The 27,920-nt window shown below is 35.0% G+C and overlaps 1 protein-coding gene across 1 annotated transcript in view; it reads right to left on the minus strand.

The window, feature by feature from the left end:
- The window catches only part of LOC138704480 (sequestosome-1-like), a 31,607-nt gene extending 4,347 nt beyond the window's left edge, over window positions 1-27,260 (minus strand). Inside the window, exons 1-7 of the mRNA XM_069832404.1 lie at window positions 27,031-27,260; window positions 22,033-22,225; window positions 15,412-15,543; window positions 10,632-10,798; window positions 8,995-9,382; window positions 6,366-6,596; window positions 2,469-2,801 (exon numbers count right to left, since the gene is read on the minus strand). Coding sequence (XP_069688505.1) covers window positions 2,469-2,801; window positions 6,366-6,596; window positions 8,995-9,382; window positions 10,632-10,798; window positions 15,412-15,543; window positions 22,033-22,207 — 1,426 coding nt within the window. The 5' untranslated portion in view covers window positions 22,208-22,225; window positions 27,031-27,260. The remainder of the gene's footprint in view (window positions 1-2,468; window positions 2,802-6,365; window positions 6,597-8,994; window positions 9,383-10,631; window positions 10,799-15,411; window positions 15,544-22,032; window positions 22,226-27,030) is intronic.
- Between the last annotated feature and the right edge of the window lie 660 nt (window positions 27,261-27,920).

The following is a 27,920-nucleotide window of genomic DNA, read 5'->3' on the forward strand; positions in this document are numbered from 1 at the left end:
CTGAACTGAAAACTGTGAACAGAAGCATTGGTAATTTCGGCTCTCAGAGCTGACTTTAGTTGAGGAAAATGGTCCAGGATTGGGGTAAACACACGTGACAAATGCAGTCCATTGCTTGACCTTGAGTAGCCAGTTCAAAATGCAGATAATATACGAAGGAACATCTCGTTCACATCATGCAGAAATACACATTATATTGATTTGATCACTTGGAACACCAATGAGAAAGTTCCTGCTGGGATACATTTGCAAATTCTCTTTCTAAAATTCTCTTGCCAGTGTTATATTCCAGAACTTATGACCAATCCCACATATGAAGTTAAAGAAAAGAAGCCTAATTCCTTTTCATTCTGATGAATACTGAAATATTTATAAATAAGATATATGTATTTTGCATGAAGACATTCACAAGAATAAAAAATGGCTTTCTAGAATTTGTATTTACTACATTACATACATAATTCTTAGGTACAGTTTGTAATTGTAGTACAATGAACATAAAAGCAATATGATTAACTAAATAAAATGTCTCTATAGCATAGGTTAGGAAACAGAGCCTTCAGGCCATTTTGAAATTACAGAATGATTTTTTAGCAGAAAAAAGAAAAACAACTTAATTAAGTCACGAATTTCTTTTACTTTTTCCTTTTTAATCACATTATTAGAGATTTCTTCCAACTGGATGCAAAGTAAGACTTCAAATTCAATAAACAATATTATTCCCGGTATTTCCTTCTTTATTATACTTAATTAAAGAAATTGCTATTTCATAATTTTTCGATATGGCTCTCTTACTAAATAACTTTATTTTTCCACTCTCACTGCTGTAAGTATGCTGTTATTAGTTTGTTTTTTGGGAAGTAAATGGATGTTACTGTAATAGTGTTGCTATTAACAACGGAACGTAACACATTGCTTCTCTAGGGAAGTAAGTGAAAATATCTTTCATTCAATAGTAACACAGTGATAAATAAAAAAATACTCAAAACTCGACGACCCTCCCAACAGATCTGATATTAAATCATGTAAAACGAAGAAACACATTTTTATTAAGCAAAATGTGGGGGTGGAAAAAAACATTATATGTAATTCGTGAAGTCTTGCACTACTTAATACTATAACTTGGTTGCAAACTCGTCCTTGACTAGTAAAAACGCTACCTCCCTTAATTCATGAACTATTAATGCCCTGTACAAAATAGTTTTCTTATCCTTACAAGGGAAGTATCACACCCAGCATGCCGAAACTTGCCTCGAAACTTTGGTGACATAACCGATGTACTATGAGAAGGTCACGTGAAAAATATTAGTTGCCTGTTTCCACTGCAAGGCCCCGAAATAAACCCTGGAATTTTGCATGTAAGTAATAGGGAAGTGGATACTAGTTGGAATGGACAGCCCTTCCTGTGTGCAAGCCAGTGGCAATCAGCAGCGAACAGACGTACGTGAGTCAAGGTCAGTGATACAAGCGGACGACTACAGGGTTATAGGTCTCGCAAGGACGGAATACCGACGGAAGGAATGCGAATCAAACAATGCGATAAGGAAGAGCGGGCGACAGGAAAGGTCACGAGATAACTTTAATTATATTCAATCGATACCAGTCACTTCTGTCTCTTGTTTATACTGCATTGAGAAGATGGGACGCGAGAGAGTTTACTCCATTTCACACACGCACTCCACTCCGCTCGCCAGTGAGGCAGGGATGTCCAGCTGCGCCGCGTTATCGTCTGGCCACAGAAAGATTCCAGCTTCGATTTCGGGGCCTTGCAGTGGAAACAGGCAGCTAATGTTTTGCACATGATCTTCTCGTAGCACATCAGTTACGTCACCAAAGTTTCGAGGTAAGTTTTGGCATGTGGGGTTTGATACTTCTCTTGTTAGGTTATAACTTACTTATAACGTCAATTAAAACAGTGTGATTCACAACAGCTCATAATTTTATCACCTAATTGTAAATTTCAAAACAAAACTTTAATTTTCAAGTGATCAAGACAGTCTAGCTGGGGTAATATATACAATGTCATGCATATAGGCACACACCGCTTTAAAGCATTTTGCTAATATGACGCACTTCAGTTTATTATTTTCGGCACTTTCTTTGATCTTACGGGGGTTTTGGTGGTAATGTACACATCAATCTTCCTTCCTTCATTATTTCTTGTAAAACTTTCATTTGTCAATTCCATTAAGCAAAGAATGTTAATATTTTAAGGTCAGCTACAATACTGTACCATTATTTTATCTCAGATTTCTGCATCATGTTCTTTAAAGTGTTGCATGATTTATAAAATAGTAGCATAAATTAGTTTTTAGGCCTTTATTAGCACTGGCAAGTGAAGAAGAGACAGTATTGCGCTTTACTATGAAATGATTGGCTTCACAGAGGTTGTCTGGAACCTAACCTGCCATATTACCAAGGTATGCCTGCAATAAAGTAACTAATTCAATACCAATCAAAGCACTTACTCATATTTGGCTCGCGTGGTGCAAACATATTGGGTTGATGGTTCATGAATGGGTGGGCCAGATGTGGTGGTCCCATGTGTGGTGGTCCCATGTGTGGTGGTGGCATGTGTGGTGGCTGCATGTGTGGCATGTGCATGGGAAATGCAGTTGGAGTTGCCTGGTGGCTCGGCAGATTGAACAACGTAGGATACACATTGGCACTGGTCACAGGGGCGCTGCTTTGAGTGGAGGTTGTTGGGGGAGCACTAGAAGTTTCTGGCTGTTTTGGAAGAGCTCCAGTCTCTACACTTGCAGTCGCAGCTGCTGTAGCAGATGAAACTTGGGCAGCTGCACCTGTAGAAACAAGAAGTTTCATTCAAAACAAGTGTCATTCATACTTACATTTACATTGGAAACTTTCAAAATAATGGTAGTAATTGCTAATGCACTGACTTTCTATGCTATAGATTGCTTAAAAATTCTGGCATGACAAAGCATTTTTTTTATTTTTAGTTGGTTATTTAACGATGGTGTATCAACTATGAGGTTATTTAGCATCGATGAGATTGGTGATAGTGAGATGAGGCCGAGAATTCGCCATAGATTACCTGGCATTCACCTTACGGTTGGGGAAAACTTAGGAAAAAACCCAACCAGGTAATCAGCCCAAGCGGGGATCGAACCCGCACCCGAGCGCAGATAAGCGCCTTAACCGACTGAGCCACGGTGGTGGCTGACAAAGAAAGTAGCTGAGATACAAAGATAATGGTGCATGTTTTATCAACAGTAATATCACTAGAGGTTTTGATTTATCTATAGAAAATCAAAACTCGAAAGGAATTTAATTGACTATTACACAATTAGAAGAAAGTATATAAAGATTAGAAGAAATAAAGTACTCTAATACAATAAAATATTGACTTAACTAAAATCCTATTTCACTAATGTTAGCTTCACCAAAACGTTTGAACGGAGCCACCATTTTCATTTGAATATCTATGCGGGAAACAAATGACGATCGCAAAGCTTGTTTTATAGTACTGTTAAATAATTTGTAATTTGAAATGTTGGCAAACAAAAAAACAAATGCTAGGGAAGTGATAAAATTGTAGCGATAAACAGCCATGATTGGTTGAAACACGTCCTTTCATACCATTTTATTGGTCAAAAGTGAAAGTGTAATAGTCATTGTAATCCCACTTCTGCCTTCATGTAATTGTTTCATAAATTCTTCCGCAATAGAAACTCCTACCTAGCATGAGATATTATCCTAATTTTTTTTACATGGAATTTGTGGCAATGATGATATTAATGGTAGTGGTTTGATGATACTGTGGTAATGATGGTGATTGCAATAGCAGTAGTATCTACAGCATTGTTAATCTATCTGTTGTTTTCCAATGAAATATCTACATCACTGCTAAGCTGTTGTTTTCTAAGATACCAGTACCAAATATTAAACATAACACACATATATTAAGCCGACATTACACATGCAATGTTTGATAATTCCAAGAGACGAATATTCGATACATGATGAATATACAGTAATGTGGATCGGTGGTTTATTGTAAATATTCTGGATCTGCCGAATATACACGAATGTTTGCTTAGCACAAAATATTTCCCGTTTACAGTTGGTCATTTACCCACATCAAAGAAGATCTTTGTCTTAGCTACGTGCAAACAATGATCCACACATTAGTCAAAACATTCAGGTGTTGTAATAGGTAATAGTTACATACTTTTGTCTATTTTTCAGTTTAAGTCTGTTTCGATCGATTTAGTGTTGCACTTTTTGGATTATTGTAAGAACCGATAAAATCGAATCCATCTCATGATTTACACAAAACAGAAATGTAGTACATGATGCTTGGAAATTTATTCAAGAGAACTTAGGCGTGAATTATTCAGTTTCTGATACCAAAAAGAATAACGACTTTTTAGTAGTGCCATTCAGAACATGTCTTAATGAAGTGAAGCAAAGTAGAAGTGGTGCAGGGGGCAGACTGTTTACAAGCCTAATTGAATCGCACTTTTTAGAAAGGAACTAAGTCAAAATTTGTCATTTTTATTTCTTCTGATGAAATGATTAATACTTCCAAGACGCAAAGATAAACAAAGGAAGGAACTTAAACAAACCTTTCCCTGTATCTCTAACATCGAGTTGATGTTTATATTACGGCAATGGTACACTGGTATTTATTCATGAAAGTAAGTTCTTTTGCTTGCCTGAAAAATAGAACATTTTGACTTAGTTCCTTTCTAAAAAGTGAGATTCAATTGGTTTGCTTACGAAAAAAAGGCTAGTTTCTTAAAAGGAAGCGATAAACTCATTACTACAAAAGCTGCGGCAGAAATTAGTCGCAATAACCGTCCATTTCAGCATCCTGCCTGACAGAGCAAACACTCGCAAGTTTCCCAACAGTATTCACGAACATTTCAGATTCGGCAAAAAAACACGTGTGTACAAGCCTAGATCATATATACCCAGATAGGTCGGCCTTATAAGCTTTGAGGTTAACAACTTTTGTCAGGTTTACTACGCTGCCATCTAGTTGTTACATAAGGAGTCACGTCATAATTCCCATTTGAATTGCATTAGCGACTGTACTGCAATCTCGTGTTCGTTTATGGCGGACAGGTGGCGATCCTGGCGGTTGTTCTCTTCAAAATTCTGCCGATTTTAACATAGCGATGAGTTATCTGTTACATACAATGATCTATAGTACAAGTAAATTCGTTATATAACAACAAACAGTAATATATGTTTTGATGTACCGAAGTACATATGATATTTCCATGCAGATATTCTGCGTCATCATATGATGAAAGAGTGATGGAACAGAGAAAAATTCTCTCCGGCGCCGGGACTTGAACCCGGGTTTTCAGCTCTACGTGCTGATGCTTTATCCACTAAGCCACGCCGGATACAACCCTGATGCCGGTCAGAATCGTCTCAGATTAAGCTCCATCTCTTGGGTTCCCTCTAGTGGCCGCCCTCTGCACTACGTCATAGATGTCTATGAACGCCGGACCGAAGTCCATACATGTGTTGAGGTGCACTCGATTGAGTGACTGGTTGGCCGGGATCCGACGGTATAGGCGCAGTCTTAAATCACAAAGTGATTTATTACGCATATCATATATATTTTGATGTACCGAAGTACATATGATATTTCCATGCAGATATTCTGCGTCATCATATGATGAAAGAGTGATGGAACAGAGAAAAATTCTCTCCGGCGCCGGGACTTGAATCCGGGTTTTCAGCTCTACGTGCTGATGCTTTATCCACTAAGCCACGCCGGATACAACCCCGACGCCGGTCAGAATCGTCTCAGATTAAGCTCCATCTCTTGGGTTCCCTCTAGTGGCCGCCCTCTGCACTACGTCATAGATGTCTATGAACGCCGGACCGAAGTCCATACATGTGTTGAGGTGCACTCGATTGAGTGACTGGTTGGCCGGGATCCGACGGTATAGGCGCAGTCTTAAATCACAAAGTGATTTATTACGCATATCATATATATTTTGATGTACCGAAGTACATATGATATTTCCATGCAGATATTCTGCGTCATCATATGATGAAAGAGTGATGGAACGGAGAAAAATTCAAGTGGCCTAGTGGATAAAGCATCAGCACGTAGAGCTGAAAACCCGGGTTCAAGTCCCGGCGCCGGAGAGAATTTTTCTCCGTTCCATCACTCTTTCAACAAACAGTAAGCAAAATAGTTCGTCTATAGATAAACATTCGTTACTTGGTGGACACATCTGTAGCTCCAGTTTTACTTGGGTATAATAATTTCTCCATTAACTCTCATGTGATTACTGCGACTCTTAAGATATTTCACCTTTGCAGTGATGTAGTATTAAGTGTGATCTCAATACAACGCAGAAAAGAAGAATAAATACCTTGCTGTGGGATATCTCCACTCACAACAGTCCAGCCCTCAGATTCTGGACTCTCCCTTTGAGACTTGGAGGGTGCTGCATTATTGCTGGCATTATTATTATCTTGCTTGTCATCTACATCCATCTGACTAACTTCATCTTCCTTGTTGTCTGTCTTCTTCTGTTCTTCTTCTGGTTTGGAATCTTTCTCATTCTTGTCTTTTGTTCGTACCTCAATATCAACATCAATTCCTGTAAACAATAAACGATCATGTATACATTTTTCGCAAGTGAAAATAAGAAATCTAACAGGGGAGCCAGCTTAGCTGTACAGTACAGTTGCCAACCCTCCCATACTGGGCCCTAAATTTTAAGTCTTCCAGCTTTCGTATTTTTCTTCTCTTCAAGCATTTTTCTCCCTTATTTTTGCATAATATGAAAATGTTTGTATCAAATATTTAACTTTTTCTTGAATAAAGACAATAAATATAATGAATTCTGTTCTTCCAGAGATGTATTAAAATGTGCAATCTTTGTAGAAGGCAATGCTTGCCAGAAATGGATTTCAGTGCTCACCAGTTTAGACTCAAACAATGTCAATGTTACAAAGAAAATGGTGAGTTTTGTTATAAGCTTAACAGGCAATAATGCTGATACAGAGAGTGTGTTTTTCTCTAATGAACAGTAGATGGATAGATGTTCGAAACAGGAGTGCAACACATTTATCAAATCAGAACTACAAATTGCAGTCTACTTTACTATTCATGCAGTGAATTTTTACAATTAGTTAAAAATTATTACGCAAGACAAAATCTGTCTCAAATTACTATTAATTTAAACCTAACTGCCAAAGTGTAGAATAAAGTTGTTTACTGGTAACTGAACTGAATAATTTGTCAATTTTATATGTAAAATTTTCCCAGTTCCTTAGTCTTCTGTATTTTCTAAAATATTAAAAGGAAAAATCTGGCAACTCTAGTGTATTACTTGGAAGGTTACCTCTCAACTATGCACATTTATTCTTTATTGTTTGTTTCAACCTATGCCCTGTATATGGAAAAAAATCAGGCACTTTAACATACTGTTCTCCAACCAGGAGATCAACCGTAAAAGGAATGTGCTTACTATTGCGACATGTATTGGAGCGAAGTAGATATATAATATTATCGTTATAACATCTCTTTAAAAACCATGCGCTCTCCTACATTTGTTATTTCCTGTATGGAGAGATTAAAAGACCAGGAGATTAACAGTGATCTAATTTTGTAACTAGGGTAGTATAAACATGTGTGTATCAATGTTATTGTTTGTGCTGTGACAGCGAGCCAATAGGGATATGAGTACCCACGTGTGTGACCTTATGACATCAACATTCATTCACAGCATTACTCCCTTTCGTCTCATCCGGCAAAGACTTTCTCGTGGTTGGAGCACAGTAGTGAAAGGGATCAAGAGAAAGACTGAGATCAAGATGGCCATATCAAATAATGGAAGACTAGAACGAAGGGGATGAAGAACGGATGATGAGATATGGAACAATAGGGACAAATACAGGCTATTCATACATCGATCCAAAGAACTCTGAAATGATGCTACATGATAACAAGTCGTCCTGTGTGGACTAATGGTTGTCATTCTAGATGCTGTACACACTTTGTTGTACCAATACTGTGAATGCAATGAAATGGACACCTATTTTCTTCGGAAGTGAATTGTACTTTAGGTGGATAGTGGTTGGAAACAAGACATTGTGTGCTAATGTGTGAACCAGGCAACTTGATATAGTACTTTGCACCCACTAGACAGATTCCCAAAAATTTTAAGATTTTCGAATGACTCCACAGAGCTTAATCAGTTGTTGTAATTTATGTATTAATTTATAACATTTTTAAAACTACTGCAATACCCTTCCGTTCTTTCTTTCTTTCATTGGAATGACAAGTACATTGATATGAACGTCATTTATGCAAACTCCCCACCAATTCACTTGTGATCACACCCCCAAAGTATTCATGAATATATGCCTACTTGAGATGTTACCTCCAGTGCTTCTTTGTCTCACACTTGAAGGATGATGATTATAATGACTGATGGAAAAAATGGTGAAATTATGGAAGAAATAAAAAAAACTGAAGAAAAAGTTTAGAAAAACTGAACTTCCTGGTATATGAATCCCATCTTCTAGTTGTGAGGCAATTTGAAATTCTAAACACATACACACACATGTACTAATATTCCAAGAATTAAAATTGTGTTTTCTCTTGTAACACAAATAACGAAAATTTAGTTTGACACAGCCCAGAGAAGAAATACATCTACAGTGGATTACTGCCCTTCATGCTGCACCAACCTATATTTTATCTCTCGTTATCTTCTTTCATCCTTCACACTGGATGAATATATATACAGTGCATCGAAAATAACCAGAAGGATCACAGTAAGCTTAAGGAACATCTGTAAATGTTTATGCTGCTTTGATGGAATAATGAATTCAACATATACTATCTACTTTAAAACGAGAACATTTAACTATGACAAAATATTCTGTGTACTAGTTTGTGCTATATCAGATATATGCACAATTTGTTTATACCATTTTTCTTTTTAGTGAAATTTCATCCTTACAAATCAGAGTGTGAATTTATCTTACCCAATGGATCCAGTACACTGGCAACTGTCTGCCCAATGTTTCTCAAATACTGGACACGAGCATCTTCTTGCTGTTCCTGCGATTTCTGCTGAGTGCTGCTTGAACATCCTGCAGAATCATCTTTGCCTGGGGCTCCATCTTCACCAGGGAGATTTGACCACTCATTCAGGTAGGCAGCAAGGGTTTCCAACCACCCAAAATGATGCCTGTCATCATGGTGCTTATCATGTTTGTCTCCACGGTGTTTGTCTCCATGGTGTTTATCACCATGGAATTTGCCATGATGTTTCCAATGGTGTGATTCGTCAGAGTCCCATCCACTATGGACACCAGATCTAAGAGTTGCCTTTGCCAAGTGATGAGCCAATCGCTTTCCAAAATGAGGGCGCTGAAATTAAATACAGATTTAATTAAGTGTGTTTTTTTTGTACTCATATCTAAGAGTATATAAAGAGAATCTCGTTAACTCTCTGAAAGTTGAGTCTTACTCGATTACTTCTCAGATCCTTGCAATATATTTAGGCTGCTCTTTCTATTGTAAAATTTGCATGGGTATGTTTGGATTAAATTTTGACCTATGTCACAGATTTTTTGCTAAATGTAGTTTCTTTTTGCAACTTGCCAAGGAAATAATAGTTCGCGATGAAACGATTCCTTCCATATCCCTCTTTCAAAACTGAATCATACATAGGCCTATTTATATCTATATAAATACTTCTTTGTTCTAATACAAAGTTACAGATCAATAGTGTGGTGTGTACTTAACTTGTCTTAAGAATGCATGTAATCATATAGGATATCAACATATTGATAGTATTCTCTACGAAGTTAGTATTTTAGTATCAGTAATTAAAATTCTCTGTTACGAAATAACAAGTTTCCAAATTTATTACAAAAATGCGAGTTAAATTTAAGTAGGCCTAGTATCAAGATTATAACAAAAAATATTAGGTACCGGATATAAATTAGAAAGTGACACCTTGATTTGTTTCCAAATAATAAAAAAATCATCCACTGTTTTCGCAAGTTTAATTCTCACTTACAAATGGCTTTTAGAGAACCTGGAGGTTCATGCTGCCCTCACATAAACCCACCATCGGTCCCTATCCTAAGCAAGATTAATCTAGTCCCTACTATTATACCTCACCTCCTTCAAATCCATTTTAATATTATCCTCCCAACTACATCTCGGCCTCCCCAAACGTCTTTTTCCCTCACCTAAGTTTAATCCTGCAATTTTTTTAATTCACAAAAACTGAAATCTGAATTAATGATATAAAAAGGTATACTAACTACTTCCTAGATGCTCATAAAGATAAAACATAACAATTAACGTTTGAACAATCCATGAAGTACTTTTTTTTTTTCGTAGTCATTGCACAGGTCTCCTGTAACAGGCTATGGGTTGCTTTCAACTGAAACCTTGGACTGTATACTTCATTAAGAGTTTCAAATGTTTCATTACGTCTACCATTTTATCTCATAATGAAGTACTGATCTTAATTTTTGTTTTATTTTCCGTCAAGTATGCAATTTTCCAATTTTGTCTTTACATATTTTCCGTAACATTCTGTCTTTATAACTGAAAACATATAAGACAGGGATGATGTTTCATGAAATCAATTCAAAACACTTACCCACAAAGTGGGAACTGGCATGCGAATCATATAGTGCTCTCCATGCAGCCCTTTACTCTCACAGCTGACACACAGATCATAGTCTGGGCACTGAATGCACTTGTAACGGAAACCTTCCACTCCCTTCTGGCATCCATCACATGTAACACCGACATGCACCTGTTGACCTGTTAAACAAACAAAATATTTGTAAAATTAGAAGTAATATTCCAGTACCATGGCAGTATGTTTAAATAAGACATATTTTCAGTTCAAGTCATAAGTCACTTACTTACTTACTGGCTTTCAAGGAACCCGGAGGTTCATTGCTGTCCTCACATAAACCCGCCATCGGTCCCTATCCTGTGCAAGATTCATCCAGTCTCTATCATCATATCCCACCTCCCTCAAATCCATTTTAATATTATCTTCTCATCTACGTCTCGGCCTCTTTTTCCCTCTGGCCTCCCAACTAACACTCTATACACATTTCTGGATTCGCCCATATGTGCTACATGCCTTGCCCATCTCAAACGTCTGGATTTAATGTTCCTAATTATGTCAGGTGAAGAATACAATGCGTGACAGACATGGTTTTAAGTCGAATAATGTAATTTATGTAGTAAGCATCAGCCAGGCCGTGTTCCCACAATGTAGAGGTCTACAATACATAATATGTACATTACCAAATACAATATACATTTTAATCAAATTATCAATATTTTCTTGTGACTGACATATTGTCAGCTTCTCTACAGTAACGAGGAAGTATGTTTTCGGACCTCTATTGTAGGCTTAACCAATGCTTAGTACATAATTACCAAAATATTTAATAAGGCAAGAGATGTAAGCACATTGCATTCAACTTAAACGAGATTTCTGGGAGTTACTATATGAAGAAATTATACAAATAGACAGACTCAGAAATTACAGTGAAGAAGAACTTGAAATGAAACCTGTACTATTCTTTACACAACTAAAATACAATGATTTGGACATGCTAAAGATTGGGAGAGGGACAGAGAAGTATTCACAGAATAGCTTCAGAAATTAAACGAGAATGAAAAAGACCTTTAGAGAGAGGACGTTATACGTTAGAATAAAAAATGGCGAAACAATGATAAAATAATTAATAGAAAAAAAAACAATTGAAAGCAACATTCAGATTGATCATATCAAAGGGTGAAACCAAGAACATACGGAAAACACGTTGGTAATCTAATTAAAATAAAGAAATAAACAAAGAAACAGAAAAAAAAAAAAAAAAGACATATGGGTCATTCCATGCCAACTGAGCCTCTGAGTGATTTTTTCATTTATTAATGAAGTGTATGGTGCTTTGATATATCAACTGTTAAAAGTATGAATTACACTACCCTTAAAGAAAACTTGTCCTGTATGTAATATTTTTGCAGTTTTTAATATGTTTGTTGGTAGGTTCTTTGAATAGTAAATATGTTATTTCGCATGCTTAAGTTTAAGATCCTGCTGTTGTCATAAAACACCATGTTGTTGACTTGAATTCTATATCCATATGGTCGAAAACGCACGGACTTAATTTAAATGCAAGTAAATCGCAGGCAATCTTAATAGAACATCAAAGATCGAAGTGTGACAAACAAAATTTGCCACCAATAATTGTAAATAATACTACTATTCCATACAGTACGACTGTGAAGAACCTTGGTATTTATATGGATTGTCACCTGGAATGGAATGAACAAGTGAATCACACTTCCAAAAAAATATTTTCCATTATTCACTCATTAAAGCGACTGAAGCACTTTCTTCCTGATAAATTAAAATTAATCCTTGTACAAACACTCGTGATGCCACACTTTGACTACTGCGATATTATATTAAGTAACCTAAATGCAAATTTGAGCAGCAGGCTACAACGTGTGCATAATGCGTGCGTCCGTTATATTTGTAATATTCGTAAGTATGATCATGTTTCCCCGTCTTTCCAAACTCTGTCTTGGCTAAGGCTAAGCGATCGACGAGCCCTGCATTCTCTTGTTCTCTTATTTCAAATTCTGCGCACCGCTACCCAATCTATTTCGCTTCTCGTTTCCAAAATTTATCCGCATATCATCAGCTAAGTACAAGATCTCATCATAACAATTTACTCATTATACCCTACCACAAGACATCTTTATATTCTTCATCCTATACAGTTTCAGTTGCTAGAAATTGGAACTCGCTTCCGAGTGATATAAGGGGTTGTTGGACAATAACTTCATTTAGGTCAAAATTGCATAAATTCTTACTTAACAGATGAATTGCTGATTAATATTTGTTACTTATAATGAAACTAACATCTGTCCATTCTTATTATTATTATTATTATTATTATTATCATCATTAATTTTTATAAATAGATTTACAAAACCTCTAATGGCAATTACATTAATATTCTCATTATAGAAATAGAAATATATATATTCTCCCTGTAACATAGTCCTAGTAAGCTTATATTAAATTAATTTTCATCATTTTACTAGCTATCTCAAATATTAAATTAATTATAATTCATTGAATTAAATTAGCTCATAAATTAAGTTACTACTTTACCTTATAGATTTATCTAAATTTAAATAAATGTGTAGTGAAGAATATTGTTGGGGAACCTTTTAAGTGTAGTGTAAATATTTGTAATTTAAATTTATGTATTGTATTGATTAAGGCTGGTTGAGTGGAAGAGAAGGCCTTATGGCCTTAACTCTGCCAGCGAAAATAAAACATCATTATTATTATTATTATTATTATTATTATTATTATTATTATTATGTTGTTGATCTTGCACTTTCAGAGGGAAATGTATGAAGCTTTCCAAGTTCAAGCATATATTACAATTCAAGGTAAGATCAAATTCAGTAATTAATTATAGCATATTAAAAATTGCTGTAGCATATAACACCCGTTACACAGAATATGCAATAAGTTTTAATTATGATCTTATGAAATATTTGTTCACAATATCCTGTAGTGAAAGTGAGGTTATAAGGTTGCTTGTTGAGACCATACCATTTTTTAATTAATATTTCATTTATTTTATCCAGAAACAGTGTAACGGGTGTTACAGTATTCATGTAATACCAGTTACAAAATGTTGTACTTGAGTGCTGTAACCTATTACAATAAAAAATAGCTTTTAACTCTCTCTTAAGTAGTTTAAGTAGTTAGAGTCCATTCTGTATAAAATATTTGTTTGCTCTACCGCGATCTAATGCATTTGAATGTGCTTATTTCCAGAAATGGCTCCTGTAAACAATCGCATGAAGAAAACAGGTTGCATTTGGGTCCTAATGATACAGTGAAATCCTATGCCATAATAAGTAGTGATTTATCACTGAACAAGTATCCAGTCTGGATACTTTAGCACCATAAGATGATGATTCCACAAATTTTGGGGATTCTGAAGATGGGATACTGACAAGTGAAACATAAGTGATTCCTATGTCAGTGTACAGCATTGATAGATCTGAAGTTAAGTCTGGCATGTTTGTTTTGGTAGGGTTTTTAAGTGAAAACTAGAAACCAGGGTCATCAAAGGGTGAAAAAAAAGTTCCGATATATTGGAATATGCCAGAACCAAGCTGACAATGAAGAGGACGTTAAAATTATGTTCCTGAAAGTTTCTGGGCACAGCAAAAAATCTTCAAAGCTGATGAAAATGATATTTATTTTGTAAAATTTAGTCAACTGGTCAGGAAGTTACCAACACCTGATGTTAAGTGTCAAGGAAACAGACTGTATTATGAATTCAGTGACAGTGTAGATGAAAAAAAATGTTAAAAATTAATTACACATGCACTAAAATATCTGTAAAACAACCATAATTTGAATGTTCCTCAATAATTAATCTATTGTTCCATTCTAGGCTATTTAATAAATAGACTGTGCTCTGAGAATTTTAAAAAAGATAATTTAATTATTTACATAAAATGGAATTGCTATTACACAGAAATTTCGTTATATTAAATTTTAATAGCGTTGTTTTAATGAAAACACGAAGAGTGTCCTTAATCATTTCAGTAAAGTAGAAATATTTGCACAGTGTAACACCCGTTACAGAAGCTTTTCTTGAAAAAAATTAAATCTTTTAAGCAGAAAGGAAAACTGAGAACATAACTGATTTTGTCAATGTTTAATATATATCCATATAAAAGGATTTAATTTGTGTGCATTAAACTCACAGAATTTTACACCTTTCAATAACTATGTAAAAGTTCATGTCTAAATTCTGTAACACCCGTTAAACCATCTTTTTTACTTGTTATTCAATTTCGTTAAAATAAACTTAGGATTATATTATATCAAAATGTTCAGAAAATGTAGGGGAAATAGTTTTAATAAAAAAATTTTGATTCTATTAAGGCTGCATTGAAAGTGTTCAGTTTTTAGCTTTGTGGATGTAACACCCGTTGCAAAGGAATGACCCATATAGAACCTAAAATTTTTTGAAGTACCACAACAATGGCAAATTATTATTATTATTATTATTATTATTATTATTATTATTATTATTATTATTCAAAATGCCTTCGTTTCTAAAAACCGAAAATAATAACAGTCCCTTACATATCCCATGTAACTCTATGTTACTCCGAATTTTAGAACAAGTGACTTAATAACTTCAAAATTTCACAATATCCAAGTTTCATTTCGGTGGGGGGGGGATGATGATGATGATGATGATGATGATGATGATGATGATAATAATAGTGGTGGTGGTTGTAATGTAGATTTATTATAAGTATGAGAACATCTACAAGATGAAAATCTCTTTTGTACTCACCTTCGCCATCTTGTTGCATAGGTGTTCCTTGTTCAACAGTCACAAACAGTTTGCGAACGTCAGCTTGCATCTCAGTCAATGCAATGATCAGCTCATCATCACTTGAGATGACAATGTTGTCGCCATCAGAATCTGTAACAAAAAAATTCCTTGTATAAAAATGCATTCGGTGCATAATGGAAAGTGAAATGAAACATCTAGGCCTATTTCTTCTTCCAATTCAAGTATAATTAGTTAATATGACGCCTTTAGCATAAGCTAGCCATTGATATAGCGATTTTATGCAGGTAAAATAAAAATGAACTCCAAAAGGATTTCTAATGCCATGCTAAACTATCATCAACCGAGAGGATATCTACGTGTTGTCCATTACAGATGGAACAAAAATTCTTGTTGAGGTCGTGAGGCAGAAATTAAATACTTCAATGTGGATACAAGAAGAATAAAAAGCGTGAATTTATAATCTTGAAATTGCCATCACATTTAAGATCAAATGGTAGCCATTTCTTTGATTATAAATAGACATATTCAGTTGACTTACTGATGGGGCACTACAACTTCAGAACACATTATGAAGAGTATGGGGAAAATATTGGTAACGCTCGATTTTAGATGTTTGTAGCTAAATGCAGAAATGCGATGGTAAAGCTCCACCAAGCTAAATAAAGTTAAGAATTCAAAAGTATGATGCAGCAATCAACATTGAAGTGGCAATTATTATGTTGTCTTAGTTACTTTGTTTCCTGCATAGTTTGAAAAAATAAATATTTCTCAATTTTATTTTATTCTGGAAAAAGTAATAAACAGAATATTCTTGCAGTGTAGGCTTCCACGGCCGGAGTCTATAGATCTAGATTCATTTTCCGAGCTGAGAGGCTGTGGTCTATTGGTTGGTTTTATACCAGACATTTCGTCTGCAACTGCGGCAGACATCTTCAGTGGAGTGGTATCCGAGGTCGCAGTTGTCTCAGGTATGCCGAGAAGAGTTTTGCGACCTCGGATACCACTCCACTGAAGATGTCTGCCGCAGTTGCAGACAAACGTCTGGTATAAAACCAACCAATAGACCACGGCCTCTCAGCCCAGAAAATGAATCTAGATCTATAAACAGATTATTATTATTATTATTATTATTATTATTATTATTATTATTATTCATACAATGATGATAATCATACTGACACCTCTATACATACTCCTGAATCCTTAACTTCATTCAGCTTGGTGCAGGTTTACCACCCCATTCCCTTGAAACAGGCATTGCATTGAGTTCATAATAGAATCTCCAGGATCGGAATTTATAGTGCTGGGTTTATGTATTACAACAGCAGACATTTTCACTGTTATGAAGGTGATTTTCTTAAATTTAAAATATAGTTATTTGGTGCCATTAATTTTAGGGAGAAAATATTACAAAAAGGGACTATGGATCAGATTCTAAAACTGGTTTATATTTTTAATTTATATAGAAAAGTAAATAAAACATACAAAATAGACACCCACCAGCGCTGGATCTCGGTTTACAATTTAATTCGCATATAAATTCTAATTACTATACCACTAACTAAAAAGTTCAGGACATTAACCTACACTGCACATCAAAATGTTCCCCCCCCCCCCCACATGTTCTATTCCATATTTTAATAATTACACAGTATTTTTGAGAATATATATCAATGATCAGACAGGAGGTTTGGTTTAGTGCAAATAAACTAGCACTTAATGTTGATAAAGCTGGTAATCAATTTTAGTACACATAACAGTGCTCAGTTTTCAGATTAAATGGAAATGTCAGAGAATCAATAAGTGCAAAGTTTCTTAGTCTGGAATTGGATAAACACTTGAACTTGAAAACAAACATCGGATATGCCACTCCTAAATTAAACTCTGACTACTATGCATTAAGATCCATAAAATCTATGGAATATAGCAAATAAAATGAAATGACATTAGACATACACTGCATTTTTACAGAATATGTTCAAAATTGTTTTTATTTGTTATATTTTCAAAATATAGTTCCAAAACCGGTCATATTTCTCTGATGGATACATTTTCTGCAATTAAGTGTTATTTTCCATTAAGGTGTGTACACACGTAGCGAACGAACAACGAACGACAAATGAATGCATATGCTGATTGAATTCGGAACGTGTGAACGACGCAGCAAAGGCAAAATGAATGTTTGGTTTGTCTTCGGTAGTGATCCGTCGCTTGTCGGTACATCAAAGGAAGGTGGTTTCTTTGTGGATGGGGTTTGCCACTTGTTTGCAGTTTGTAGCAGAACACAGAGGTTAGTTTAGTTTCACCAACAGGATGTTGGTGTTTTCTAATGCCAGGCGTTTGACAATAAAGTCATTTGACCTCTTGCACTCCAATATTTTTCAAAGATATTATCATGACCAGCCACTGAAGCACAGATTTTTGAGGTGTTCCGAATCCATTTCTTTGTTTGAATTGCACAATGGGCAGTTAGGGGACTGATATATTCCAATTCTAACCAACAGGATGTAGAAAGTGGACTGGACTGAAGAAGCTGTTATCAACTTATTGATGTATATAGAGTGTACAAGCCAACATTGAAACTGTTCCCATAGCAACCAAATGTTTTGTATGAATCAAATGAAAGTAAATAAATAACTAAACAAGATACCAACCTTTCAGAAATAAATAAAAAAAAAAAGTCATTAAAAATTTTGTCAATGACGTCACACCCTGTACAATATAATGGCTGAAAATTTTGCACAGTAATATTTCGAAGTCTGTTTCTGAAATGCGACAGAAGTTGTGAAACTGTCCAGATTCAATTCGATGTAAATCTTGAAGCAAGTCAGTGGCTCTATATCAAATGAGACTTTCGTAGAGTAGCATCTCCCACCATCGCCTTTTGTTTTTTAATTTTCTTTTTGTTAAACTGCCTATAATCACAACAGCCACACTTCGTTGTTTGTTCGCTACGTGTGTACACACCTTTATATTCACGAAATGTTATGTAATTCATATCCTTGAAGTTTACGTTGCAGCATTAAGACTGATTTTACAGAAAACACTTTTAGTCTATATCTTTCATCCAAACACTGAGCATTTATTTAAAAAAAATATTTTTTCTAAATAAGCATTTACAAGTTAAACAAAAAAACTATCAATTTGAAGCAAATGTGAACACTCTTCAGACTTTTTACATGCATTAAAACATACAACTATTTTACACTTTCTAAACTGAAGATAAATTTGGCGTGAATGAGTTATAATCTCAGAGATAAATTTGCTGAATAAAAGTGATTGCCTGAATGTCAGAGAATTGGTCAACTTAGCACCCCCTTTCTAACAAAGATATTACTCCAATCTTAACGTCACTCCAAACTGAAACTTTCTTCATACCCTCTTTGTAACAAAGATCTTGCGTCTATCTCAGTGTCACTGCAAACTATAACTTTCTCTAAACCCAACTAGAGATCTGCGAAAAATAACAAAACTACTATTGAAAAAATTTTACACATGTAAAATAAAATTAAAATTTTGTTCATTCTTGATCACATACTTAACACTTGTACCGTATATCACTAATGATCTGTTAAATTAACAGCTTCTTAACTTTACTGTGTTAATATTGAAACTATTACAGTATTTTATCTTAATGACTAGCTCTGGTAAGAATGTACGCCATCTTCAGCAAGAAGAAATCAGAAGAAATGCAAAATCTCATTAGCATCTCATCTGAAGATGGCATACATTTCCGCTGAAACTAGCGTTAAGGTAAAATACCATAATAGTTTCAATATTAACACAGCAAGGTTTATAAGTTCTTAATATAACAGATCATTAGTAAAATTTGTTGATAATTTTAAGAACTGAGGAATTCTGAAAGAAAAAAATTCTGGTATAGTCGGAGGCACCGATTTTGGCAGATGACCTCAATAACATTTCCAGTAGGCGAGCCAATGTTTTGTGAGAACTGCGAGAATGAATTGCGATAAGGCTGTCTGTCGTCGTTTATATGTTCACACTCGCCTCTTCTATCCTTCAGACTCAAAGAATACCTTAAATACATGTAAATGACTTTCGTTCGCAATGATTTTACAATACGTCTCGTACATTTTCTAAATTAAAAGGAAAAAGCAATGCATTGCGCATATATGAAGAGTCCACTGCAAGAATGATGGATGTCATTTGGAATACATTTTGCAGGACAAGGAATTGAAAGTTTGAAATGCTTAGCGCTCAAAGCTTAACTGTGATTTTCCGATAATTACTGGACAATGACTATCAGTGTTAATGCCATATAATTCTCTATGTACATTCTATATGTCTTAAGCTATGCATTGACAGTCTTGGTTCATTTTCGACAAGAAAGTGACATCCATCATTCTTGCAGTGGACTCTTCATATATATAATCCTACCCTTACCAGATAAATATACAAGATTTGTCCAGCAATAATCTAGGGATCTTCTACTGGTGGTGCGACAATTCAAATTAATAAAATTACGATTCTTCTTATTAATGAAAATATAATTTGGTTAATTGGGTAAATTTGCATGCCGCGTAAGTTAGATTTACATAAAGGTATAATAAATAGGATTGTAATGGATATTACAAGGGCAATAATTTCTTAACACGCACATTGTGAATAGAACAGAGAAGAAAGCATTTTAAAATATTCAAAATCGTACAAAATATCGGAGAAACTAATTTTCCCTGCACAAATTGTACCAATTGAAAAATATAATTACCATTCACAATAAATACTGTATTTTATGGATTCTAAAAAGTTGTTTATTAATCTAAAAGTATTGGCTGATGACTACACTAAATTCCAGCACAAAATTAATTCAGAATATGTAGAAATTACACTTTCGATTTTACTAAATGTATAGGCCTACTATCAAAAGGTGTTACATACCCCTTAAATACTGTACACGTGTTACCTGTGTTTATGTATATTTGCGGTATCCGATGTTTCATTTTTTAAAATATAATTCATAGTACTGAAACTGCCATATTGAATTCGCGCAAATTGTATTATTCGTTATCTTCGTCTCGAAAACTCCTAAGATATCTTATTTAATTTTTCACCCATTTTTGTCCCACTCCACCACTTTAGGGACAAAGTCGGACAAAATAATACCTTTTCGTATTCTGTGATCGCAAAGATCCCCAGATATCGACTTTCATTGAGATCAGATGACACGGGATTTCTTACTCCCTTCTGCCTTTTCATCAGTACCTTAGGTTATGGTATTTAAAAAAACCTAAGAATGTTTAACCAATATTGTAGAGAGTAACCTTCATTTTAAATTTTACGTCTCTAGTTAAATATACTTTAGTGAATTTTTGAAATCGTCAACTCCTTTCTCTCTCCTCTCTGCTCGGAAGTGTAAAAAAAAAACAAAAAAAAAAAAAACAAAAAAAAACTGAAGTTATTTGAAGGGAGTAGCCTACATGAAATTGAATTTTTTTACTTTCCTTATACATTTTAGAAACAATTCTGAGAGATGAGATGAATAGTCTAACACAATTTTATGAGTGAATCTTGTTTTAAATTTAAAGGCTGCACGTCTGCTGATTAAAAAAATAAATGGGTATAATTATTTCGATTATTACTGCCTCCCATTTTCCATCTCTTAATGTTCGTATTTCGTAAAAGTCAGTCTTATCTATTGACTAAGGATTAACATATATATATATAAAACTTATGGGACTTCCAAACCTATTGCTTTATTTGCTTCAAGTAAAATTTCCGCGTTTTCCTTAATCGTTTGTGGATTTTCTCCTAACATATTCACATCATCCGTATAGACAAGCAGCTGATGTAACCCGTTCAATTTCAAACCCTTTCTGTTATCCTGATCTTTACTTTTGGCATATTCTAGAGCGAAGTTAAAACGTAAAGGTGATAGTGCATCTCCTTGCTTTAGCCCAAAGTGAATTGAAAAAGCATCAGATAGAAACTGGCCTATACCAGTGGCGTATACTGGTTAAAGGGTTTGGGCTACCGCTGACCCTATTATTACACAAAATATATCTAACAATTACTTTAATTTTAATTACTATGGTAAAACTAATAATACAAAATTATTACATTATGTTATATTATAAACTTTTTCTTTTGTAATTTCCTTGGGCTACCACCGGTAGCCCGCAAAATACGCCCCTGGCCTATACGGACTTTGCTGTAAGTGTCATTGAGACACATTTTAATTAATCGGACTAGGTACTTGGGAATACCAGAGACACATATAGACTACTGTAATATTTGTTTAGTTTTTGGAGGTGACTGTCCAGAGTCTAATAGAACACTCAGGCGTGCGTGTTTACTCTTATGTCCTACCCATTCCAGCGGCGACAGAGATAACCGATCTTGCAGCGGTGAGGAACTCGCTCTCGAGTTCACGTTAAGAAAATCCATCTGCCAAAATCCTTGGCGTGAACTATATAACTTCTCCCTTGAAACTAAGTATTGGATCATCTATTTTACTTTTTCAGGAAGCAAGCAGCCCGACTATAGACTTATATTCTATTCTATTCTACCTATATTCAATTTCAAAAACTTCATGAGATAAAATTAGGACAAAATTACTGTATGTTCAAATTAGGCCCTTATATCTAACAATTTGCTTACCTTTCCATGAAACGGAGAAGTTGGTTCCACGCAATGTTGGGAAAACTGTCTGCAGCTTCTCCTTTAGGTATCCAAAGTTGGATACAACATCACGATCCACTCCAAATCGGCGCACTTCACTTATCTCTCCATTCAGGAGGAACACTTTAAAGGATACAGATAGCTCGTGCGTCATGCTTACTATGTCTTATACCTGAGATCAGACAACAAGACAAAAGAATGAACATATGATCAATTTAATGTATTTAATGATGGGGGGAGGGGGAGAGATTTGGATAATTTTAAAGATATGATGAAAGGTATGTTGTCATATCATTTAAATAATTAACTCAACTAACCCACTAACCTTGTCACATAGGCTACGTTCTTTTTGAGTAAGATAGGTTAAATGATGCGATAGCTAAGTGATATTAAACCGAGGTGTGTGACAAGGTTAGGGGGTTAGTTGAGGGGATTTAAGAGAAATGACTTCATTCCTTCTAGCCAACATAAATTCTCATAAACTCACTATCGATATTCTATAATAAAATAGACCCGAATGAATGATTGCAAATGAGATACAAGCACAGTCTAGTATATACAGTCACGAAGCTTGAGTTGTGAGGGTACTAGAAACAATATACTGTGCAGGTACTATTTCGCATTGTCTGTAATGAGGCGATAGTAGTGATCTATGGATGCACATTTACTGCATATTGAGCTTCGTGACTGTATATACTAGAATGTGAAACATATCATAGATTGCGCTAGGAAGGAATGTATCGGCCAAGAATATCGTCGTTGTTCCTGCAGTAATTCCTGTGTAACATATTTATCGATTTTCAGATTTTTGCTCTATGAAATAACTTAAATAGTGATACACCAAATAATAAAATCTCCTGTATGTATAATTACATTTATTTCTTTCTTTCGAAAATGTAAGAATTCACAATCTCCTATACACCACTGCCATAGAATGAACAATGTGTTTTTTCTTCCTACTTAAAAATTGTATATTTTGCACATTGGAGTTATTGCAGGAACGACGACTATATGTATATTAACCCTAGGATATTGGACCCGGCGGAATATTTAATAATTATTAACTAAATAACTCTGCCCACTAGGTATGCTACTCTTGTTACTTCCTTTATACACCTATAGCACATTTGTTATGTTATTCTTTTATTTTATATATGTTTTTTATTCGTGTTCATATATACTACACTTTTACATAACATGGGTCCAATAGACCTGTTGCTTAAATTGTTTTATTATCGTAAATATTATTGTAGTCTGCCATCTAAACAGAATCCTATAAACTACTAAACATATTTTCATGAGTTGGCAAGACTTCTACAGCTGGAAAGAGAAATTTCGGACAATGTTAGGAATATACATATATCTTCAGCAATTGATGACAATAATCCGGATGAAGATGAAGTTTCTTCTGCAGAACTGGATAATGATGGTGTGAGCATGAAGATGAAGTCTGGATGCTTGTTTGACACCAGTCGACAATCAAAACACATAGAGGAGAATATATTGTTTCTAGTGGGATGACATGGAGGACAGAAACCCCTGCTCAGAGTAAACCTCCTGTCTATAACTTTGTAAGATTTATATCAAGTCCTTCAAGGGCTATAGGAACTGCTACTCTCAGAGCTGCCTGGGATTTATTTCTCCCACAGCATATTTTGGATGAAACTGTGAGATGTATCAACATAGAAGCAAAAAAGGTTTTATCTACTAAAGAAAATAAAATGGCAAGAAGTATCAATAGATGAAATGGTTGCTTTTCATGGAATTTTGTTGCATATGAGAGCAGACAAATCTTGGGATGTTCCAATAAGAGAATTTCTTCCTGGTAAATTTTCCAATCCATTTTATAGAGCTACAATGCGTGTGAATCATTTTGAAGCTATGGGACGATTTTTAAGGTTCGATGATAAGAGAACACGAAAGGTTAGATCACAAACACATAAACTTGTTCTTATTTCTTATGTGTGGCAAATATTTACGGAACAGTACAGAAAAGTAATGGTCACACAACCAAATGTCACAATATATGAATAGCTGGTTTTCTTTAGAGGCCGTTGTAGTTTTGTACAATATATGCCAAAGAAGCCAGCGAACTACGAGATCAAAATTATGTGTATGTATGAAGCAGCAACTGGTTATACCATTCACAGGATTGTATATTCACGGGGAAAAAATCGGAGAACCGCCACAGAAGGATTTCACTCTCAATATTGAGAAGTTTCTAATCGCTGTGTACTTGGTAGAGCCCAAAATATCACCATGGACAATTATTTTACAAATATACCTTTGGCGCAATATATGTTGGAGAAGAAAGTGACAATTGTAGGTTCAATTAGGCAAAAACAAGAGCGACATTAGAAAAGAAATGAAATCCAATGCAAAATCGACCAGTGAACAAAAGTGTATTTGTATTTCACAAGGACATGACAATAGTTAGTTTTTGCCCAAAGAAAAACAAAAGTGCTATTCTGGTAAGTACTATGATAATGATGTTCACGAACATCACCCAAAAAGAAACCTGAGATTGTAAAATTCTACAGTCGCACTAAGGGTGGTGTTGATGTAATGGATCAGAAAGTGCACACTTGTAAAATGCAAACAAAACGCTGGCCCATGGAGCTTTGGTGTAACATTTTGGACGTTAGTACTCTTAATGCATTCATTCTGTATTGTATCCAGCACCCCAGATACCATAAAGGACTTTTACACAAATGGAGACTATTCATCAAAGAGATGTCAATGAAAATGGTCCAACCATACATGATTAGAAGATCGTTCAATCTCCGTCTGCGTAAGTCGATTTATGTGGACATGGAAAAGTGCATCACTAACCTAGGTAGTAGTGTGCAAGGTAACGACAACAGTAGTGGCAACCATCAAAACAAGAACAGGAGATGTTTCCTATGTCCTACAGCGACAGATATAAATACCAAATCTATCTGCTACAAGTGTACAAATAATGTTTGTCAGGAGCATAATACAGTCGTGTGCAATGATATGATATACCTGTACTTGTGTGGTTATTCCTTACTGTTTTTCTTCTTCTTCTACCTCGTGGAAACATTACATTTTTATCTTATATAAGTAAATATATGTGTTTGTGTTGTCTTGGCGTCATGGCGTAAAGCATCCTGCCTAGGACTCACGTTACTGAATGCACGCTGATTCGAGTCCTCATGGGGAAAGACATTTTCTCATGAAATTTCGGCCAGTGTATGGGACCGGTGTCCAACCAGCATCGTGATGCACTTGGAGAGCTACGATAGGTAATGAAATCCGGTTACGCAAACCAGCTATAACGGCTGGGAAGATCATAGTGCTAATCACACGATACCTCCATTCTGGTTGGATGATCGTCCACCTCTGCTTCGGCATGTGGCCGTGAATCCAGCAGCCGGCTAGTCGGTCTTGGCACTTCGTGGGCTGTAGCGCCACGGATTATTTTTTATTATTATTATTATTATTATTATTATTATTATTATGTATTTGTGTTGTAATAAGAACAACTTATTTTCACTCGCCACTTAGTTATAAAACTATATTATTTTCTTTGCCCAAAGAAAAACATTAGGCACTTACATTATTATCTTGTACAAATAAATGAATATAGGTAATTATATATTGGTATATTCATATGTTACTTAGTTATAAAATTGTATATTATTTTCCACAATTAGAACCCCTAAATTCAAATTAAATTAAATAATAGATTAATATTATTCCATTTTTATGTGTAATTCTTCATTAAATAGCATACGGGTCCAATGGACCCATGTTATGTAAATGTGTAGGAAAAGTAGCTCATGCACCCTAGGGTTAAGAAAATTATGTTTCACAATAACAGAGAAACTCTATGCTCAAGTTGAGCAAACGTTATGCCAAAAACTGCGAAGTACGTGACGGAATACAAAGACTTACCCTTATCGTAGTCCACAGTCTCCCGTCACTTAGCTATTCCCACATTTAATCCGCTCTAACCCTTGTCACATTCCTCAGCCTCACAATCACTTTAGCTATTCCGAATTTTTTTATCCTTATTTTCGGTGCGAAATTGGCGTGGGCACTATTATTTATTTATTTATTTTTTTTTTGTTTACGATACATACGAGTCGACTACAAGCCAAGCTGTAGGCTAAATACATTTGTAATCCTAGCTTAACGTGGTAACGCTATTTTACAGAAACAGCTTACAGGTACCGCAATTAAAAATAGGTCATAAATGTGAAAACTAAATTAGATCTACTACATCAACATAAAGGTTTCAGTAATTAGGCATTAGTTCCACTCTCGCTACCTGGATACTCGGATGAGAAATTGGTGGCGTCAAATCTACGGATCTATATGACTATAGGATATCGGTAGTATGTTTATGAGAATATATGTTGGCTAGTTCTGTCTAGATTAGATTACGATTGATTACAATAGATTACTTTAGTACGAGGGTAAAGTCAAATCTATTTGGGAACAATACACTTACTCCCATATAAATAGTTCTACGGTATGTAGACATTAAAAATGTTGAGCTAGTTCTGTCTAGATTAGATTATCATTGATTACAACTGATTAGTTTAGTAGAAGGGTGGAACCGAAACATAATATCCTGTTCAAACCCAGAGAAATATAGGCCACATATCATACTAATTGCCAAATTGGCCTACTGCTTATAATTAGGTTATTAACAATTCTCGTGATCTTTCTTAGTGACGGAAATTGTTTATGTTCGCTGTTACCGTAAAGTTACAATGTACCTAACTAGTTATATTAGAAAAACACTTTTTTTTAATATATCACGAATGACAGAAGGTAGTATGGACGTTGTTAAATTACACCTCAATCGTCCGTATGACTTACTAGGAAGTATCAAATCGTGACGATTGAACAGTACTATGCATCACACAAACCAATTCAATTATATTTAAATAACATTATTTCATAAACTGTACACGTCATATATTTAAACTTAGAAATTCTACTTACTGTGGTATCAGGTATCTAAGACGCAGAAGTATTAAACAGCAAAAAATTCCCAGATGATAGATACTCTCTTCTAGCAATATTGTCACGGCTTTTGTTTGGATGCAAATTCAACAATCAGAACACAAGATCCTATACAGTTGAAAACCCAAACCAATATACAGCAACAAGCTCCTCACGAAATATATATACCTAACATCGAAATATGCAGGTTCATGTTACCAGTAACAAAAGAGGATCAGTATCCCAACACAACGAGCTTAAAAGTACTATATCATCCCATATACAACTTGACACAGTGCTAAATATATGTTGGCTAACCTGAAAATCAATGTGTTGACGTTTACGGGGTGAAAAGACTCAGAGTCACATGATGTGATACAGTCATTATCACGTGAGTGTTCAAAACAAAAACGTCATTCTGCAATTTTATGAAACCATGCAAAACCGTTCAAAGATAAACATTACAGAATGTTCTACATTGCAGTATAAACTGATTGTCATTATGTGTTTCAAGAGAAAACTGTCTATTGCACATTTATAGTATTTTATAAAGTCAGAACAATACTTATGATTCTGACAGTACTGAACATGCATTCACAACGCCATATTGCGCAATATGTTCGTGAAAGAGTTGAAATACAGACGTAACCGGAAGAAGGACATACGTTTTATAATTCATAGAGAAGCAAATTAATTGTAAGATAGCGAGCGACGATTCTGAAAATCTCTGAAAATTGGTAAAGGGATATACCGAATTAGCAAAATGCATACAAACATGTGATTCTGCTGTTTACGAAACGGGCAAGCTTACCATATGTCCCGTTAAAAACTGGGACATTCCCCTTTTTTGGCCTAGGTGCCCGGCGTTCCCGCAATTTTTGTCGAGACGC

Source organism: Periplaneta americana, chromosome 8 (assembly GCF_040183065.1).
Source record: "Periplaneta americana isolate PAMFEO1 chromosome 8, P.americana_PAMFEO1_priV1, whole genome shotgun sequence".
Lineage (NCBI taxonomy): Eukaryota > Metazoa > Arthropoda > Insecta > Blattodea > Blattidae > Periplaneta > Periplaneta americana.